General features: G+C 41.7%; 1 protein-coding gene across 2 annotated transcripts in view; it reads left to right on the forward strand.

Moving 5' to 3' along the window:
* The first annotated feature begins 669 nt into the window (after nt 1-669).
* The window catches only part of gatb (glutamyl-tRNA(Gln) amidotransferase, subunit B), an 89,287-nt gene continuing 68,347 nt past the window's right edge, over nt 670-21,609 (forward strand). For both annotated transcript variants that reach the window (XM_068041106.1, XM_068041117.1), the window contains exons 1-5: nt 670-801; nt 5,307-5,451; nt 7,851-7,964; nt 14,212-14,410; nt 19,597-19,719. In XM_068041106.1, coding sequence (XP_067897207.1) covers nt 698-801; nt 5,307-5,451; nt 7,851-7,964; nt 14,212-14,410; nt 19,597-19,719 — 685 coding nt within the window. In that variant the 5' untranslated portion in view covers nt 670-697. The remainder of the gene's footprint in view (nt 802-5,306; nt 5,452-7,850; nt 7,965-14,211; nt 14,411-19,596; nt 19,720-21,609) is intronic.

The following is a 21,609-nucleotide window of genomic DNA, read 5'->3' on the forward strand; positions in this document are numbered from 1 at the left end:
AGCTCTACAAAAACACTGGAACGAGGAAATAATGATTTTACCTACCTTGTTCTTTAAAGCACTTAAATATGTATTGTTAACTTAAATACTATCTTGAATGAAATACTGGAAAATATAAATGTAAAATTAACACGCTTCAAGAGTCACGGATTAGTGGACGGGTAAAAGGAGCTAGAGAAATAAATGGCTGGGAACATTTTTTTTTTAATTGCGAAAGGCGGAAAACCTTGTTTGAAAAAAAGAGTAAGAAAGACAACATCATAACTCAGGGAGAAATGATTAGATGATGACACGCTGAAGTTTCAAACACACGCAGATTTTAAGAGCGATAAAAAAAAGTCTGAGGAAGTAAGAAGTTTCATCGTTTTGAGTTGCTGGGAAAGAAGGACTTAAAGATATCATAGAAGTTTCCAACAGCAAGGTTATTTCACTTAATCTATTCTATATCTTGCTGAAAATTCCCACAGCCCGACACCCGCCATTGTCTTAAATTTGCATACACCTCTACCGACTTTGACCTGAAGAAATGCATTGCTTCCTGTTGGGAGCATAAGCGGAAGCTGGGTCGCGAAGTATTTTGGGAGTTGTAGTTGCAAACTCCGTGCTTAGGTCGGGCTCGAGCCGGGGTGTGAACTACATTCCCCATGTGATTTTGCGTGTCATGCGTCCACCCACCTTCTCTCCAGTGCGGGGGCTCATGGCGCCGCCGGTAACGGTCGCGTTGTATCGGAGAGCGCTCGCGAACAGAACGCTGAACCGTTTAACTGTTGTCAGGGGGAGCGTGCGGTCGGCAGCACAAAGGCAAGGCAGAAATAGTGTTAATACATTTATGCGGTAAAAATGGAGTTGTGGTGCTATAGTGTACCCCCGGAGCTGTTGTATTAAAAGCGAACCTTTTATTGACGTTTTACCGCGATTCGCTGCCAGTTATTATCAAGGTCATGAATCGAGTTTATGACCCGGTGTTACAGGAAGCATTCACCCCAGATTGACCTGCTAATTATCACATTCATGCAGTTTAATGTTTATGCTGTATAACAGCGTTGTTTAATTACGCAACACTAATATTTGCGAGTTTCTGGGTTTTTTTAAAAGCATAATATACATGTATGACATGTAATGGGGTGCAGTCGTAATGTTTGCTAATCTGTTTTATTGGTTGAAGAAAGGAAGAGCAAAAATGACACGATACAAAGATGCACATCACTGCGTGTTGGGCAAACCAATTTGCATTTGTTTACAAACACCTTTTAGCAAAATGGTGCCCCGATAAAAGTGTCTAGCAAAGCAATTTACAGGGTTTATTTATGCAATGTTATCGTTATGTTGAGTTGTTAACCAGCTCAATTAGTGTATATAATTAGATCAATGTTCACGGTTGTTAATGAACATAAATTTTAATTTTATGTTTTTTCAACAAATGAAAACTGGTACAGTCTGTTGTATATAGATGGTGCGATGTAGGTTTTCTAGGTACATAAAGTGCCTAACAATGCCCTAATAAGTTCAACATCAAACCCTGTTTTTAGCTAACATGCTTGGCAGTGCAAATTAAATCATCCCACCCGCATATTCCAGACCCGCCAATTCAATGTCAGAATCCAGCAGTTCGCACTACTCTTTCCACCCCCTGAATGGGGCCTGGACAGATAGACCTGTTACTGAAAGTTGGGATTCTTCGCACCTGGCTTCAGATAACCTTTGCAGCCCCAAAGCTCTGGGAGGTGGTAGATTGACAAGTAGAGAAAGCTTACTGGTGAACAGCCATAATAAGTTGTATCATGTTATCTAGTTCAACTCCACCAGTACCCCAGAATATACTTTGGGTTTTGTCTCTGCCAACCTACACCCATGTTGTCTGGACCATGTAAATGTGATGTGTCCCTATATGGAGAGAGTGCACTTCATATTGGGCAAGTAAAAACCCTACAGGCGAGTGTAAATTTCTTAATTTGAAATTCTTAAACATAGTGATGTTATACCAAAAGAAAATAGCCAAGTCAAATCTTCTCTCCTGACATCAGCACATGGTAGCTTTCCAGAAAGAGTTGCAGGATAGCAATGAGGAGCACAAATCTTAGTTAATTCCTTCCCATTCTCCAATGCAAAAGACAGAGGTCACAAATGGTGCACTTCTGATGGTCCCAGTTGAGGTTGACTAGGTAAAGTCCAGGGATTTAACCTCCAACCTCCTGGAGTGAATGCAGACCATCACTCTATGCAGTGCATCAACCTGGAGGATACCAAAATGAAAAGTTTATTTAAAAAAAACTATGGTTACCCAGTATGTGTGTCATAGTCAGCTGAATGGTGCATAGTATTTCTCACAGTTGACTGGCGAACATACAGGTGGCATAATCATAACGTTTATAGTCAGTTTTGAGTTGAAAATGGATAGATTGAAAATAAATTGCAGAACACCATGCTTTATGGGAAATAAACAACAGGGGCATTATTTATTTTTTGTAAACCATTCAGCTCAATTAGTTGCTATTCATACAGTGCATTTGGCATATTTGCTTAAGTAGTTTAAAAGATGTCTGTGGCAACATTTACTGCTCTAGTTGTGTAGCATTGTGGAGTTAAGTGATGCAGTTCAGCTTTTTTTTCTACTAGCATCTTAAGGTTGGAGTTTACAATATCGGTTATCTAGCAGGAATTGGCTGCAGCATTTCCATTGATATTGCTGTTAAGATGCAACATAAATGCAAGTTGTTTATCACATCTCACAAATGTCTTAAAGAAGTTCAATAAATTATTTGAAGTGCAATTATTAGAAGGAAAGAACATGCATTTATTTATGGCCTTATCACATTTGTCGAACTTTCTAAAACACTCCATAAAGAAAGCATTATGCTTCACAACTGATTAAATTTGAAGTGTACCGACTCCTATGTTAGGCAATGCTGCAGCCATTTTGCTTGCTGCAAGGCCTCAAACAGCGATAGGGTGAATGAACAGTTAATAAAAACAAGAAATGCTGGAAATACTCAGCAGGTCTGGCAGCATCTGTGGAAATAGAAGCAGAGTTAACGTTTCGGGTCAGTGACCCTTCTTCGGAACTCAATGAATGAACAGTTAATCTGTTTTTAGAGGTGTTGGTTGATGGACCAACATTTGCCAGGATCCTTGGAGAGGTCCCTGCTGTCTATGAAATAGCGTCATGAGATCTTTAATGTGAACCTGAACTGATTTGACATCTCCTCCAAAGGATGGTTTCTCCAAAATGTAGCACTTCCTTGGTATTAGATTGAAGTGCTAGCTTAGACCATGTTCGCATGCCCTTCCAGTAGGGTTGAATTCTCATCATTTTGACTCATGTAAGAGACAAAATTACGTTGTTGACTGTTGCAAGCGTAAGTTGGAGTCTTGTTTTTGATGGATTCGGAAGCTTTGTATGTCCTGATTCATGACCGTATTGTGTCGTAGCAGTTTTGCCAGTCATTTATGGAGGAAGTCGAAGGCATCATGTGTAAACTACTGGTCTAGAAATATACATTTAAATTAATTATATAGTGTTACTGTTGAAAATATTGACCTGGATTTTGTAACTAAGGGTGCGCTCTGTGGCGCGAATTTCCCCTTTCCCCATGGCAGTTTAAATCTGGCACTAAGTCAAAATGCTGTCTTGGCGTCAAGCTGCAGTGATGTGAGCAAGCAGGTAGGCAAGCAATCACATTGCAGTGTTCACACACAGCAATTAAAATCTTTCACTTTTAATTTAAATTTTCAGATAGCAAAATAAATATAACTATTAAAATAGAAGCAAAAATAAAGATAAAGACTTGAAAAAAACTCTTTTTAAAAAATATGTAGATTTTTTTTGTCATCGTGGAGAAATTTGACATTCCACAAATATAAAATTAGCTTCTTCACAACAGTGAGGGTATTTAGCAGTAAGTATGAACTTAGTACACTATTAAAAACCCAACAACACCTCATTCAACAAGGTGTAACTTTTTCAAGGGCTTTTACAGCGAGACTAAAAGTGTAGAAGTGGAAGTTTTTGTCAAATCATGATTATAGCCTGTGGGAACCATTAGAGAACACCCTATGGAGGAGCATAGACTCACTGACAGCAACTTCTGGATTTCCATATTATTCTGTGCATGTCCAGACTCCCGAAGTTGCTGTTCGTTTCACTGGAATAATGATGGCGAATATTGACAGTTTCACCATCATTACCACAGCAAAATCCAAGTCTTTTTATACGGTGAGCTGATATAGTTTGATAGCTTTTATGATCAAGAAAATAGCTATTCTTTTATAGTTTAACTGTTGAAATGCAACTGAACTATTTATATTTCTATCAGATTACTTTTATTTACTGAGTTTAATGATTTGGTCATTGAGTGCAATGACAGTCAGTTATAGTTTAAGGGCAAGTGTAAAATCACCAGAAATACAGCTGTAATATGGGTATGTAGTTTCTCTAGTGTGAGCAAGGCATTCAAATCAATCAGCACACTAAATTTGGGAATATTTAGTCCTGTTAATTGCTGAGGCAGTGGAGTCTGCAGGAAAATTGCTGCCAATAAATTCTCGAGAGCATGAAGAGGGGGAGGAGGTGGTGTAGTGATAATGTCCCTGGACTAGTAATCTAGAGCCCAGGCTAATGCTCTGGGGACACAGATTCGAATTCCAACACGGCAGATGGTGAAATTTGAATTCAATTAATAAAAATCTGGAATTAAAAGCTAGTCTAATGGTGACCATGAAACCATTGTCAATGGTTGTAAAAACCCATCTGGTTCACTAATGTCCTTTAGGAAAGGAAATCTGCTGTCCTTTCCTGGTCTGGCCTACATGCCCTCTGAAATGGCCTAGCAAGCCACTCAGTTCAAGGGCAATTAGGGATGGTCAATAAAATGCTGGCATAGCCAGCGACGCCCATATCCCACAAAATTTTTTTTTTTAAACTGTTTATAATATACTCCTATAAGCAGTCTATCTTATTGAAGGAACTGTATACCCTAGTTTTCCTGGAAACGGATAGGTGGGACGTTGCAGCTAGCTTTGCTTAGCTATTCCACAAGCAAAATGATGTTCAGGCAGTGTAGCAAAAGTGTTACTACATTTTCACTTAATCAGATTATTTTAATCTGATGTTTGCATGACAGATTGTTGGCAGCTGACACAGCCTCGGTTTAACGTCTCATCCAAAATATAAAAAGATTTGCATGATTTTGAGATCTTTCTTTTAGGTGGTCAGGTAGATGGGTTATAGCTGTTCTGTAAGGCAATTGTAATTTTGTTTATTGGTCATACTTATTCCTTGTTTTATTAAAAAATATATTTTCTTCTAGCAAATGGAGCGGAGTTGTGGGATTAGAAGTCCATGCTCAGTTATGTTCCAAGTCCAAACTTTTCTCTGGCTCCGAGGTGCAATTTTCAGCGCCTCCAAATTCATTGGTGTCATTTTTAGATGCTTCACTTCCAGGCACATTACCAGTGAGTATTTTTCAATGTCTCTATATTGAACTTGTTGAGATGGAAAGAATGATGCTTTATTTAACATACTTTGGATAGGATTCCTCTTGCCAAATTCAGTTATTTGCCATAGACTGTGCATTCCTCCTACATAAACCAGTCTCACTATTTTCAAATGATGTGAAGTATTGGGCACTTTGTCTCCTGCTGTTATCTGAATAAGAAAACAATAGCTGCATAGAAAAAAATGGTGTAAGGAATAGTAGGCTTGTATTACAGAAAAGTTAAAGGGAATTACTGGGTGGCCTGGTGGACATGACGCTCCAGTCAAGATTGGTGTGCAGTATCAGAATGGCTACAATTGTTCATGCCCTCATTTTGTAAGAATGCTGGATTTTGGTATCCTGTCAAATATATGCCAAGGAGCCAGTTGAATCCTTAGTTTTCTCCTCACTAAGGAAACAACTGGGTTTCATCATCCAGCTTTAGATCTAGGAGTGAGTGATGCTTGAGTTGGCACACAAAACAGTCCTTACATTAACCAGTTTGATTTAAGTATTAAATATTATAGTTATGTAGCATTTGGTATATATCTTGCATGTGTTTTCCTCCTCTAAATAGGTTAATAGTTTTAAAAAAAAAACAAAAAGACAGTTGTAAAACAGGGGTGTCCCTCATGCATAGATTTTATACTGTAAAATTTAAAAAATTACATCAAAATACTAAGTCATGTGAAAGCTGTTAGACATGAATTCATTTTACCATGATCATTTCTGTGCGAATAAATTAATTCATAAAAGGTAAGATGATTAGTAAGGAAATTGATTTATAGGAACTAAGTGAATTATGATGCAGAAAGTTTTACAGCATACTGTCACACATATAATGTGTAGTAAAAATAACGGAGGATTTTGAAGCTTAAGTAATTTATTAGAAAAAGTAGAATAAATCATGCTGGTTGCCATTGCTACGTTTGCATTTTCATTTATCTAACATTTAACCATTTACATTGTCCACTTAGATCTCAGGTTCTTTGGTTTTACCTATAACTAAAATTTGTACAAGTTGGAAGTGCACATGTTTGACCCCCTCACGTCCCTTCCAGTCTACTGAGCTCTCAACCTCAATCATCGACACAGAGAGGCAACAGAATATTAGTGTCGTCCAACAAGCAGAAGAGAAATCAGTGGGTTATCTCCAGGCCTCGACCAAAGACTTCCTAGTCTTGAGCAGCATTATTTTGGAGTCTGTTGCATTTTTGACTGCAGTTGGTGTTCACTTGGGTTGATCAAATCAAAAGAATTTTAAAAGAATGCTTTTAAAGCTAACCTCAAAACCCAACATAATTGTGAGAGGAAACACTTAACATGTTGAAGAAATGTTACAGGATGGAGTGTTGTTTAGGCAGGGGATGTCTTGTGATCCCAACTTTCTGCAACGACCTAGTGTAGATAGAAAGCATGTTAAAGCATATATCCATCCTGGAAATTCCTCATTTATTTTACAATTATAATTTAAATACTGAAGCATTAATGCCCCAGTGAAATAGTCTAGTGTAAACTATGAACAATAACAAGTTTTAGAGGGTTGCCAATAGACCAGAATCACTGCTAACATGTCACCACCTTCCCATGGCAGGAGGTGGAGGATTTTGTTTTAGATTGTTCAGTAGATTAAGATGCTTGGAAGTACAGTTTTATTTATAATTTCAGAGAATCTGAAGCAGCCAGATTTGAGTCAGGTTGTCATGGCTGTCCAGATATTCACCTGAAATACATATTCATGTAGAACATCTCTTATCTGCTACAAAAATCTCAAAGTTTTCAAAATCATCTTAACATTAAGTATTGTTTTTATGAGTTCGATTTAAGCAGTTAATAAAAAAAGTGCCAATATTTGAACCTAGATAAGTGTCCACCACTCTGCTTTGAGTGAATGTAGAATATTCTAGCTCTTTCATAGAAACAGTTATCCTGCTCTTGACAGAGTGGGATCAACTTGTATTAGTTGGTTCATTGAAGCTTGCCTAGCTTAAATACCAGTTTTTGCAAATCCCACGCATTGAAGCAGAGAATTTTCTTTTAAACAAGTCAGTTCAAATTTTCACTGTTTGTGTTTTGTTTTCCTGTTTTTTAATGATTTCAGTAGAAGTCAAGTTGACATCAGATTGATTTTGTTCGTTCCACATTCTGTAGTGCATGCAGTTGATGCTACTCATCATGCTGATTCACAACAGAATTAGAACTTAATGTCTATTAGATATTTTCTCAGCAGATACTAGTATGAAGTTATGCAGTTTGTGATTGTGTTCATTTATTGGTACTTTCAATTCGTGCAGAACATGATTTTGAATTGAATGTCTCGCATAGGAATGCCTTTATGTTTACAATATAATAGTTGTATTTCTTCACCCTCAAAAGGTTCTTAACAAACGCTGTGTCGAAGGAGCTGTGATGACTGGTTTAGCCCTAAACTGTACCATTAATAAGAAATCCACGTTTGACAGAAAACACTACTTCTACGCTGACTTGCCAGTAAGTTTGTGCATAGTTTCAAATAACCTCTACTAATAGGTAATTTTGTGACCTGACTTAATTTTTTTAAAGTTACACTGGAATAGGGTACTGTCGTTCTCTGATGTGCTTAGCTGACATGTTGAGGCACACTTGGGATTTTGCTGTTCCTAATGAAACAATTACAGTGAAAACACTTGCTGTCTGCATTTTCCTGATTTATAATTTTTGACATGGAGACAGTAAGTAACTGGCAAATTATTCAAGGTACTCAGCCAGTATTGTGCCCCTGGGGTCAGTTGTCTTCAACCCATTACTGGGGCAATCCAAAGTTGTGACTCCCCTTGCACCCCATTAAAATGAATGAAGCTGATCCATGACTCAGTGGTGCCTTCCCATCACGCATCATAATTTCAAAGTTTGAAGATGGCACAGAACTTGGAAATGCAGTAAATAATGCAGATGATAGTAACATAGGCAGACACATGGCAGTAAAATTTAACACAGAAGTGTGAAGTTATACATTTTAGTAGGATGAATGAAGAGAGGCAATATAAACTAGAGAGTATAGTTTTAAAGGGGGTGCAGGAACAGAGAGATCTCGGGATGTATGTACACAAATCTTTGAAGGTGTAGGATAAGTTGAGAATTTTTTTTATTCCGTCATGGGATGTGAGCATTGCTGGCTAGGCCAGCATTTATTGCCCATCCCTAATTGCCCTTGAGATGGTGATGAACTGCCTTCTTGAACCGTTGTAGTCCTTGGGGCGTAGGTACAGCCACGGTGCTGTTAGGAAGGGAGTTCCAGGATTTTGACCTAGCGACAGTGAAGGAACGGCGATATAATTCCAAGTCAGGATGGTGTGTGTCTTGGATGGAGACTTGCAGGTGGTGGTGTTCCCATGCATCTGTTGCCCTTGTCCTTCTAGGTGGTAGAAGTTGTGAGTTTGGAAGCTGCTGTCGAAGGAGTCTTGGTGATTTGCTGCAGTGCATCTTGTAGATGGTACACACTGCTACCAATGTGTGTCGGTGGTGGAGGGAGTGAAAGTTGAAGGTGGTGGATGGTGGGGCTGCCAATCAAGTGGGCTGCTTTGTCCTGAATGGTGTCAAGCATCTTGAGTGTTGTTGGAGCTGCACCCATCCAGCCAAGTGGAGAGTATTCCATCACGCTCCTGACTTGTATCTTGTAGATGGTGGACAGGCATTGAGGAGTCAGGAGGTGAGTTACTTACTGCAGAATTCCCAGCCTCTGACCTTCTCTTGTAGCCACTGCATTTATGTGGCTGGTCAAGTTGTTTGAGATAGTCATTGCCTGGCATTTGTGTGGCGTGCATGTTACTTGCCACTTATCAACCCAAGCCTGGATGTTGTCCACATCTTGCTGCATATGGACACGGGCTGCTTCAGTATCTGAGGAGTCGCGAATGGTGCTGAACATTGTGCAATCATCAGCGAACATCCCCACTTCTGACCTTATGATGGAGGGAAGGTGAAGCTGCTGAAGATGGTTGGGCCGAGGATACTACCCTGAGGAACTCCTGCAGTAATGTCCTGGGACTGAGATGATTTGACCTCCAACAACCACAACCATCTTCCTTTGTGCTAGGTATGACTCCAACCAGCGTAGAGTTTTCCCCCTGATTCCCATTGACTCCAGTTTTGCTAGGGCTCCTTGATGCCACACTGGGTCAAATGCTGCCTTAATGTCAAGGGCAGTCACTCTCACCTCACCTCTGGTGTTCAGCTCTTTTGTCCTTGTTTGGACCGAGGTTGTTATGAGGTCAGGAGCTGCGTGGCTCTGGCGGAACCCAAACTGAGCGTCAGTGAGGCTGCTAAAAAGGCATATGGGGTCCTTGGCTTTATAAATAGAGATATACAGTACAAAAGAAATACTAAATCTTTTTAAATCACTGGTTAGGCCTCAGCTGGAGTACTGTGTTTAATTCTGGGTACCACACTAAAGGAAGAATGTCAAGGCCTTAGAGAGAATGCAGAAGAGATTTACTAGAATGGTACCGGGGATGAGCATCTTCAGTTATGTAGAAAGACTGGAAAAGCTGGGGTTGTTCTCTTTAGAGAAGGTGAAGAGGAGATTTGATAGATGTGTTCAAAATCATGCCTTTTGATAGCATAAATAAAAAACTGTTTCCAGTGGCAGAAGGGACAGTAACCAGAGGACACAGAGTTAACATGATTGGCAAAAGAGCTAGAGATGATATGAGAAAAGCATTTTTTATGCAGTGTGTTATTGTGATGTGAACGCCTGACCTGAAAGAGTCAGTAGTAATTTTCAAAAGGAAATTGGATAAATACAAGGAAAGAGCGAGGGAGTTGGAGACCTGGCACAGGCACAAAGGGCCAAATGGCAGAAGTGAAAGGTGGGTCTCTGTTGGGGCAGAAAATCAAACTTGTTTTAAAATGGTAACATTTTTATGGATTATATATTTTCACAAACTATTAAGGGAGTACATTGAACATAATGTATTTTGTAAAGCTTCCTTCTTCTTTACATCTTTAATGTTTTTTGGACCTTTGCGAGATAAAACCTTCTCCAAATCATTGCATTTACTTCATATTTTTCACCCAACCAAAGAAAAAAGCTTGCCTTAAGTTTTGACAGAAGGTTTATTAAACACAGTTAGACTATGTTTAAAAATATGTATTTTGCATGGATCCTGCCATTTGTGGTGTTGTAGCGCAGTCTTATCTACCTGCATTGAACTGTACTTCAGTTTGTGTTACAGGAAAATGGCACACATTTTAGGTATTATACCATGTTATATGAATGGACTAAAATTGCTGAGCAGCATTTTTTCTTCAATTTTATATTTGATATGTTTTCAAAATATTTGTAATCATAACTTTTGGTGGCAACTAATATCTTTGCTTACATTGTTATTCAAGGTTTTGTATTTAATGTATTGTTCATTAAAATGATTGTGCTGTGACCTTGATCTTTTGCTTAACATTGACATGAAATATTTGTAATAATATTGCAAGTTACTTGAGCCACATTTCTAAGGGAACAGTCATCATTTTTGCAGTGATTGAATCATTAAATTTCAATTCCCTTTTCTGGAACAACTTTTGTCCTATTCTGTCCAACTGTGATAGTTTCTTGCACCACGGACTTTGGCCCTATTGTTTTTCAAAGTGATTCCTAACAACACAACCCAGCGCTGACGTCATCATTGCGCTCCTACCTTTGCACATTCGCAGAACGGACTCTTGCTATCAGTATGGTGCTGTGCATGCACAGTCTACTTTAGCACCTGGCTTGCCAGGACTAATTCGTGCATGCACGCAAAAACGTCATCGTGTACTGTAATGTCTGCTCGTCGCTCACTCCCCGCCTCTCCACTTCTCCCCCCCTCGGCCACTCGCTTCCCACTTCACCCCCCACGGCAACTTGCTCCCCGCTTCGCCCCTGCACCTACCTGTGGGCCTCTCGCTTCCGGCCTCACCGCTTCTCCCCTCTGCTCTGCCTCTGCTTCCCCACTCCCTCCCACTTCTGCTACCCGCTTCTGGTTACCGCTCCCTCCCGTGAACGCCGCCTTTCTTGCCCGCACGGGGGAAGTGGACGAGCGAGAGTGACAAAATAGGCAGGGGAAGGGAATGAGACTGTGAGCGGGACTTGGAAGAGAGCAAATGCAGGAGGGAGCGGGGAGCACAGGCAGAGCAGAGGTGATGAAGTGGTGAGGCATGGAGTAAGTGGCCCACAGGTGGGGGGGAGTGGGTGGTGAAGCGGGGAGCGAGTGGCTGAGGGGGGAGAAGTGGCGAGGCGTGGAGCAAGTGGCAAGCAGATGGACGGGGGAGGCAGCAGCGAAGAGAAGTGCGATGGCAGCAGTGAGTGGGTACTGTTGGGGGTGGGATGGAGGTGGTGATCGTAGCCACTGTGAGCATTTGGACTTCACTTATTTTTGTTTTTGTGATAAATTGAGCAGCGCCATCTTTACTACTGGCAGCTGTCAAAAACATCGTAGACAGTGACATTTCGGTGCATGAGGCTGCATTTGCACATGTACAAGTACTGCGCCATCTCGTGGTTGCATTGTCAGCAAATGCAGCCATTGTTTTTCTACTCACAGCATGCACTCTGACTTCTCCCCAGTGTCTTTAGGTCCCATGTTTCAGCTACCAAGATGGTGGATCAGTAATCTTGTTTACAGAGCTTTGTCAGTCCCTTTGTTTTTAAAATATCAGATTTTCCTCCATTTTCTGCCAATTTCATCCCCACTTCTGCAGGTGATGGGACACAGCCTCAGGGCCAATTTTTATCTCTCTCCCAAACCCAGTGATATTGAAGCCAATTGTAGGCCTCTTACTACCACCTGAACCAAGATCAATTAATGCAGCACAGCCCAGGGATCAAACCTGTAATCATAATCTATATGATCTTCTGGACTGATTGCCTGAGTGGACCATAGAAGAAATTGAGCGTCTTATTCCCCTTATTGATGGTTTCTTTTCCTTTTTGTTTTACCTCTCCCAGGGGATTACATGGCTGTGGGGTGGGAGGAGGGTGGGGTGCGGAGGGAAGAAATCTTTAACCATGCTCCAGCCATCGTGGCAGAGGCTCGATGGACACGATGATCTTTTCCTGCCTGTCATTCTTATGTTTGTATATGACTGCTACTAACAATTTGAACCTGCTGAACGACATGAGGATTTACCAGTGAGTGCCCTTCTGACTAGCTACTGGCGATATGTAATGTTGAAATGACAGTTGTGCCCCAAGATATCCCAAAGGATTCTCATTCTACTCCCTGTCGCCCCGCCCTGCCCAGAACTCGTGTTTGTATGCATATATACCACCTCATGCTGTGGCCTTTGCATAGTTAGCAGAAGGCATACAAGAGCAATCAGGAGTGACTCTCGCTACTATCCTGCAGTTCTGTACAGCTGTGCAACTACAATTGAAAAATAAGTGACATGCAAGTTTCTACCTAAATGTTTGTGCTCAACTAATTCAATTGTCATGCCCCTCAGCCCTTCCACTCCTCCTGGCACCCACTATTTGCTTTAAACCATAATCCATCTCTGTTCCTTTAACCCTTTTGTATTGCATTCCTATTTGTACTGCTTTATTTGTTTTAGTTTCATTTGTTCTTAGTTTCCGTTATGTTACTATCAGGACACACAGTTGTCATCTTATTTATTTTACTGTGCTACCTCCAGCAACAAAACTGCTGTTAGTTGCAGCTTAATAATGTAAATTTGCTGATAGATATGTTTAAACAGACATTTAAAAAAAGGCTGCGTTTGCTGACAATGCCACCACTAGGTGGTGCTGCAATGGCAGATACGCAAATGCAGCCTGTGCCACTAAAACGTCACAGTCTGTGACGTCAGGCAACTGCCAGGATTAAAGATGGTGCTGCTGAAATAATCACACGATGGCAATCTAAACATGTGGCAGCGCACAATATCTGGAGGGGGGGGGGAGCGAGCGGGCCGGGGAGGGGAGGGGAGGGAGCAAGCGAGCAGGCCGTGGAGGGCAGGGAGCGAGCGGGCCGGGGAGGGGAGTGAGCGGGGCAGGCCGGGGAGGGGCGGGAACGAGCCGGCTGGGGAGGGGAGGGAGCAAGCGAGCGGGCTGGGGAGGGCAATGAGCGGGCGGGTGGGTGAGCCAGCGGTCGGGGGTGTGGCAAGCGGGCAGTGAGCGAGCGGTCGTGGGGGGGGGTACTGTGAGTGAGCGGGCTGAGGGGTGAGCGAGCAGTCAGGTGGGGGGGGTGAGCGAACAGGCGGGCGGTGGGGGACGGGAGTGAGCGGAGGGGGGAAGGAGGAGAGCGCACCCGCCACCAGCAAGGTCTTCGGCCGCGCTCTCCCCGCACCCACTCCCCAGACCCCCTCTCCCTGCTCCCCAGACCCCCTCTCCTCCTACTCCTGCTCTCTCCAGCCCGGATCCCACCACCATCTGCCTGCGTTATGTGATGACGTCATCTGTGCGTGCGCCAACCCCATCTGCCCATGTTACGCGATGATGTCATTTGCGCATGCGCCAACCAGTCCTGGCACTGCGGAACGCAGTGCATGTGTAGAGGGTAGGAACCAATCTGCGCAGATTGGCACAGTCGGATGACGTAAGCTGCCGGGTGCGTTGTCAGTAATCACTTTGTTAAAAAAAACTGTTAAATTTTTTTGTTCTAATTATTAGTACATCCTGAAGGGCATTTATATACTTGTGGTAGTTCCATTCTGAATTTTGTCCTGTTGATGTCAAGAATCTTCTGCAAAACATTTTGAGAAATATTTTTCATTATGCATATAGGCTGGCTATCAGATAACGCAGCAGAGATGTCCAGTTGCCGTCAGTGGAAGCCTTGCATATAGCATTTGTGTTGGGAAAAACAGGAACCATGTGATACCTAAATTGGTACGAATCAAACAGATCCAACTGGAACAGGATAGTGGCAAAAGTCTCCATGATGATGCAAGAACCCAAACCTTAATCGACTTAAATAGGGCTGGTAGGTGTGAAAAATAAAATTCACTCTATATAAATTGGCATTTTACCTGTTTTTAAGGAGTGTGGCTTAAAGGCCTGCTTGGGTCTGCAAATGAGACCCGACCCGAGCTCGACAGAACCCCATCCGAGCCCGACCCGGCCCAAGTCCTTCTATTTTTTTCCCGCACCCGACCCGACCATCGGTTAACTTACCTTCCGTTTTTCACTTTGTTTCTTACCTGCACAAGCTTAAAATAACTAACAAAACCACCTTTAAAGTCCAAAAAGTAAATTAACATTAACCACATCTCAAATACTGTGTGCAGTTTTGGTCTCCTTATTTAAAGAAGGATGTGAGTGCGTTGGAGGCGGTTCAGAGGAGGTTTACGAGATTGATACCCAGGTTGTCTTATGAGGAAAGGGTGGACAGACTGGGCTTGTTTTCACTGGAGTTTAGAAGAGTGAGGGGAGACTTGATTGAAGTATATAAGATCCTGAAGCAAGCAATTAAGAAAGTTAATGGTATGTTAGCCTTTATTGCAAGAGGATTTGAGTACAGGAGTAGTGAAGTCTTGCTTCAATTGTATACAACCTTGGTTAGACTGCATCTTTGTATTGTGTGCAGTTTTGGTCCTCTTTCCATGGCAAGGATATTATTGCCATAGAGGGAGTGCAACAAAGGTTCACCAGACTTGTTCCCGGGATTGCGGGACTGTCCTATGAAGAGAGATTGGGAAAACTGGGCCTGTATTCTCTAGAATTTCGAAGATTAAGAGGTGATCTCATTGAAATCTGCAAAGTACTTAGAGATACTTGGAGGCGGGGTCATTGGTGGATGCAGGTAAGTTATTTCCCCTGGGTTGGGAGTTTGGAACCAAGGGACACAATTTCAAAATAAGGGAGAAGCCACTTAGGACAGAGATGAGGAGAAATTTCTTTATTCAAAGAGTTATGAATCTTTGGAATTCTCTACCCAAGAGGGCTGTGGAAGCTCAGTCATTGAGTATGTTTAAAGCAGAGATTGACAGATTTCTAAATACAAATGACATAAAGGGATATACGGATAGTGTGGGAAAAAGGCATTGAAGTGGATGATCGGCCATGATCGTATTGAATGGTGGAGCAGGCTCGATGGGCTGAATGGCCTACTCCTGCTCCTATGTTCCTATGAATGGTCCTGGCAAGGTGGATGTGGAAAGGATGTTTCTTCTTGTGGGTGAGTCCAGAACAAGGGGGCACTGTTTTAAAATTAGGGGTTGCCCTTTTAGGACAGAGACAAGCAGAAATTTTTTCTCTGAGGGTTGTGCGACTTTGGAATTCTCTGCCTTAGAAGGTGGTGGAGGCGGGGTCATTGAATATTTTCAAGGCAGAGGTAGATAGATTCTTGTTAGGCAAGGGAATCAAAGATTATTGGGGTAGAGGGGAGTGTGGAATTCGAGACAGAAACAGATTAGCCATGATCTTATTGAATGACGGAGCAGGCTCGATGGGCCAAATGGCCTACTTCTGCTCCTAATTTGTATGGTTGTATTCCCACCTGTCAGTCAGACAGTGTTGAGCTTGATCCCTGCTCCAGACAGCTTTGGTTCTGAATTTTGTGTTGACATGGGATACATGCATTCAGTGGGAGCAGGTGGTCCCCCACTTCATTGTATGGTTTGTGGAAGCCAATAAAACCCTTCCGTCATGTAGGGCTAATCACCCTTTCGACTAAAATAAAGGTGGTTATGGCCGTGAAAAGAATATTCATGCTGTGGCCTGTCAGAATGTTAATCAGCCTACTAATCCTTCCACTGCTTCAGTCTACTCTCCAAATGAAGAATGTGAAGATATGGAAATAACAGCTGTTTCTTAAAATGCAGTGGCTATCATTTCTATTTCAAGTATTCTTACTTTTGTTTCAGTGATGAGTGCCAATGACCTTGTCAAAAGTTCTGCTTGGAGGATTTATTTTCTGCAGGTCGTGGTGCTTAAGGTCTATTTCCATATTGCTCACCAGTCCAGAGACCCCTTTAAGTTTTCTGTGTTGTCAGTCTTTGTTGTATAAGGTGTCAGGGAGTAGCGAAAGAGTTCCAGGGTGATTGGCTCCTGCCAAAGTCTAAGGAGTAATGCTTGGTTTGGAGGTAGTGGTATTGATTGTGCTGGGACAGATGAAATTTAAAGGCTAATTACTGGAAGGGCATAATCTCAGATTATGAAAGATTTGAGTTGGTCTGGCCCCTTTGTTTTGCTGTGTGATGAGTGCTCCAGTGCAGTATTAGGCAGAAGGCTGATAGACTGAGACTGATCTTCAAGTAGCTAATTGGTATGACAGTGATGTCCTCCAAGACCCTTGTCAGTACTTCCTGGAGATTTATGAAAGGTAGGCTGTGCAGAACAAGAATTGAAGGTGAGGACCTGATCTCCATTCCCAGCCAAAGCCTTTGCTGGGAGACTTGGGATTTGTTCATAGTCTACTTGATCTGGCACACTCAGTATTAGTATCTAATGTTTCAGAAACTGTGTCCCTCTTGTTAAGGAAGCTGAAGGCACATTAGGCATAAATTTGTAGTTTGTTGCCTACCCAGAGGAACTTGAAGATGTGACTGTCCAGGTCTCAAAATGATCAAACTGACACACTGAAGCAGGAATCTAGAATAAATAAGATGGACAATATTCATCTTTCTTATTTACCCAGCTAAGAATACTCAGTCCACATTACTTCTATCAGATTAGTTTATATGCTGGTTTGAAGCGGTAAGGTTTTTTTAATTGTCTAAAGTCAGTTTTGGTATCTGAAGCCATTTTTGGCTCTGCAAAGGGGTTGAACTTCCATGTGTGTATGGGGCAAGGACATGCCCTCCATTTTAGAGTCGTTATTTTGATAGCGACCGTAAAGCTGATGACTTGAAAGATTCTACAGAATAAAGAGGTTTTATTAGATACATAGTTTCTTGGTAATTTCCTCTTTATGCCAGTGTTTTGCTTGTCCTTCTGTCTTGATGGCATTGAATCCCTGCTGGTGTAGAGTTTTATGGGTGTCAGATATTGCCCAGTACATCACCCAATCCATCATTTGTCATGTCAGCCTGGACCGTGAATCTCAATGGTCTATTCAACTCCTGGGAGCATCATAGCTAATCCTGACCGTCATTACCCAACATCTGTCCTCGTGTACATGTGTACATCCAGTAATGGTTGCTGGAACAGAAATCCTGACAAATATCCCATCCTTAACCCAAGGACTCTGAGGCCAATTGTAACATTCCTACTACCACCCAAATTGAGAGCAAACTTAGCACATATCAAAACTGAGACCTTCCTGATTTTTGTGGCACAGCAGTTTGGTGTATTTGTAACTGTTGGTAGTCATTCTATTTTACTCTAGAAATAGTTCTTCAATGCATAAATCCTGCCGGTGTATTAAATTTACCTAGCTTACACTGGGATGGAATTCAGCGAACCATCAACAGCGCTAAAGCAACTACACATCTACGAGTGACTTTAAAATATTTGTTGTCTTTTTGTTTTCTGAATGTTGGGTTTGCCCATCTGAAGCCAGAACAGAATGTCCAATATTTCTCATGGATTTATTTACGCAGGTAGCCTTAGAAGAAAAGGTGTCTGAAGGTTTCTGCACCACCTAATTCATATTACAGCACTGTTGTTGGAAATGGGGCTGCCTCTGGCTTTCTGTAATAAAAATGCAACGTAAATCTATAAAAATAACAGTATAATTTTCCTCCTTCCATTTTCTTTCTGGCTACCATGCTGCATTCCTGCTCCTAGAACATGGTAACTTGTGATGGATTACGGTTCCCCAGGTGCTTATGGTTCTTTAATACTGGCCAAGCAGCCTTTCACTGATGAGCCTGGACCGTTGGTGTCAGCAGCTTATTTGACTGAAGGCTGGAATGAAAACAGCAGCAATCATAAAAGTGGGCTTAAAAAAAGAAATGTTTTCTTTTCCACTGCTAAGAAACGTGAGGCTAACTGTAGGGCCCCATCCTTGACTGGTGCCCCATCTAACTTATTATAAAACAGAAATTGAAACTTTGACCTCCTGGTCTCAGTGGCTGAATGCCATACTGCGTTTATACAGTAAGCTATTCGGGATGAGTTGGAAAGGGCTTATCATTATGTCCCTATGTGTAAATTTTAGAGTACAATCCTGTATAGCCTTTAAAAAGTACATTTACTTTGCATCATTGTAAGTTGGCCCAGATCTTCCAGTCAATGGCGAAGCTGTGGCTAACACTGCTGACTGCACAGGCAGCTGACGCCATTGCCGGGGACGGTCAGCCCGCACCCCCCCCCACACAACGTGTTCGGGGCTAGGGGTGGGGGGCGGGTGCCGCGACTATTTAAGTGAGCCGCCGCATGGAAGATTGTGGCAGTTTCACGACATGTGGCCCACACAGGTGGGCCACCGTTTTTGGCACATAAAATTCAGCCCACTAAGTTGAGCGTTTTCTCTCATTGTATTAGTTGACCCTTGGCATGCTTATCAATCAGAAGATGGTGTGTTTAAGCTTCGCTATGTACTTGATTGCAACCTCAGTGCGATACTGAGGAAATGCTTCATTGTCAGAGCTGGTGAGGAGAAATTGGTCCTCGTCACGCCCCCTCCCCTGTGGGCTGGCTTTGCATCAGAGCTGGCCAGATTTTCCAAGGCCCCAACTGGTGAATGCATCGGGACACCTAATTGCCATTTCACTGGTATTCTGTAAGTGAGGCCTAAAGCCCAATTTCAAACAAACCTTAGGCTTTGGGCGTGCATGCTACCCACCTCCAGTTTTCAGCACAAGACCAGTTTCTCAGGCAGTATTTTTAATGAGGTGATAATTCAATTTGGCCTGTTTGGATGGGTGTAAAATGTCCTAGATACCGTTCAAAAAAGAGCAGCCTTTTCCTGTGACCTAGCCAACAGTCAACACAAAAAACATATTATCTGGTTATGCATTTCATTTATTTGTGGGAGCTGTTTGTGTGTGTATATAGCTTGCCATGTTTGCCAACATCATATCAACAATGAAAACACTTAAAAATTATTTGAGTGGAAAGTGCATTGGGATACCTCGGTGATGTGATAAGACATTTTATAAATGCAAATTCTTTCAAGTTGTCTTTCTACATGAAATTTACTTCTCCATCTCTCTCTTCCCCTCCCTGCACTTAAAATTACACTTTAAAAAAAAAATGTATTTGCTAGATATTGTTTGATTGCAGGGGTTGGTTTGATGGAGATTGTTATGCAACCGGATATGTGTTGTGGTGACGAAGCGGCAGCAGCAGTTCGAGAACTCCAACTTATCCTACAGACACTTGGTACATGCCGTGGAAATATGGCAGGTAAAGATGATTTATAATTCTGAAATAGGAAAACTGTTTCAGCATACTGAAAATGACATTTATAATTAAGTTTTAAGCTCATTATTATGAAACAGCCATTTCGATTTTTTAAAAAAAGGTTGATGAATATTCTACAGCATCAGCACTGGTTATTGAGAATTTATTAATAAAATGTGCAAATATTTGGAATGAACATGGACGTAGGATCAATTTTATTATAGATAGGGAATAAAACATTAAAAGTAACAGTAATTGGAAATTTTGTACTGTATCAGGTAGAAGTATAATTAATGAAATATATATTTTATAAACTACTTAACTCCTTCTTTCTAAAAATACAGACTAGTGTTCAGATCTAGTTCCATAGTTGTCCAAAGCCCTAAGGTATATCATCCAAATTGTCATTTTTAGTTACCAATGTATTTTAGTAAGCTGTTTGACTGCGAGAGTTATCAAGTATACTTGATCCAGGCTTGATCTTGTCCAAGTCAAATGTACTGTGTACAGTTTTGACCTTGCCTAAGGAGGGAATTGTGTACGGTTTTGGATTCCATACCTAAGGAAGGATATACTTGCCTTAGAGGGGGTGTAATAGAGGTTCACTAGATTGATTCCTGAGATGAGAGGGTTGTCTTAATAAGGAAAGATTGAGTAGAATGGGTCTATTCTCTGGAGTTTATAAGAATGAGAGGTTATCTCATTTAAAATTCTGAGAAGACTTGATTGGGTAAATGCTGAGGTGACGTTTCCCCAGGCTAGAGAGTCTAGAACTAACGGTCATAGTCTCAGGATAAAATATTTAGTACTGAGATGAGAAATTTCTTAACTTAAAGGGTTGCGAATCTTCAGAATTCTCTGTCTCAGGTGGCTGTGGACGTTCAGTTGTTGAGTATATTCAAGACTGAAATTGGTAGATTTTTTTATCTTTTGGCGAATCAAATGATGTGGGAGTAAGGCGGGGAAATGAAGTTGAGGTCAAAGATCAGCCATGATCCTGTTGAATGACAGAGCAGGCTCAAGGGGCCATATGGCCTACTCCTTCTCCAATGTCTTAAGTCTCTATGTTCGACAGGGGCACTTCCCAGTAGGTGCTACTGGACTGAAAAACCTGACTGATTTTGTTACTCTCCAATGGGGAGGTGAGGCCAATCACAACTTCCTCGTTGAATTTTCCTTCCCTCAAATTAGTTATTTTTCTCCTCCTGCCTTCTCTGGGATATGGTTCTAGCATCGGCCGTCCTTTGATACCTACCCATGTGTATATTATTCATGTGTGAGCCTCGACACTGAGTGTCAGTAGTGGTTTGATCATCTGGAATGGGCACATTACAGTGATTGTGTCCTTGCCTGGTCTGCACGCACACACACCTTCCAGCAAGTATACTTGATAGCGATCAAGCGCAATGACTCTGGTGAATTTTCTTTTTTGTTTTCCTCGCTAACTCATGGGCATCCCTACCGCCACCCAGACTAAAATCAGCTGACGCAGCTCAGACCAGCCGATGAACCAGGGATCGTCCTAGCTTATATAACTTAGCCACTTACTTGCTAAACTCACTGAGGCATCGAGAATGTGATGATATTGTTGAAAGGAACAGAAAAAGATTATTCTGGTATTTGTAAACTCAACTTGTCCTATCAACATCCAAATCGGTTGAAATGACATATAATTGAGAGGCTATCAGATGTGTTGCTAAATCACAGGCTATCTGAAACATTTACTAAGATTGCTGTTGGATGGGAGCGCTAGGGTACAGTTTACTCACCCTGCTCGAGGGTAAAGTGGTAGCCATGGCAGAGTTGCTACTGACATAGAAAGTTAACTTTAAAAATGCCATTGTTTTTATCTTTGGCGATGTCAATTAATACCATTTTAAAGAAGGTACTTGC

The sequence above is a fragment of the Heterodontus francisci genome, chromosome 1, assembly GCF_036365525.1.
Source record: "Heterodontus francisci isolate sHetFra1 chromosome 1, sHetFra1.hap1, whole genome shotgun sequence".
Lineage (NCBI taxonomy): Eukaryota > Metazoa > Chordata > Chondrichthyes > Heterodontiformes > Heterodontidae > Heterodontus > Heterodontus francisci.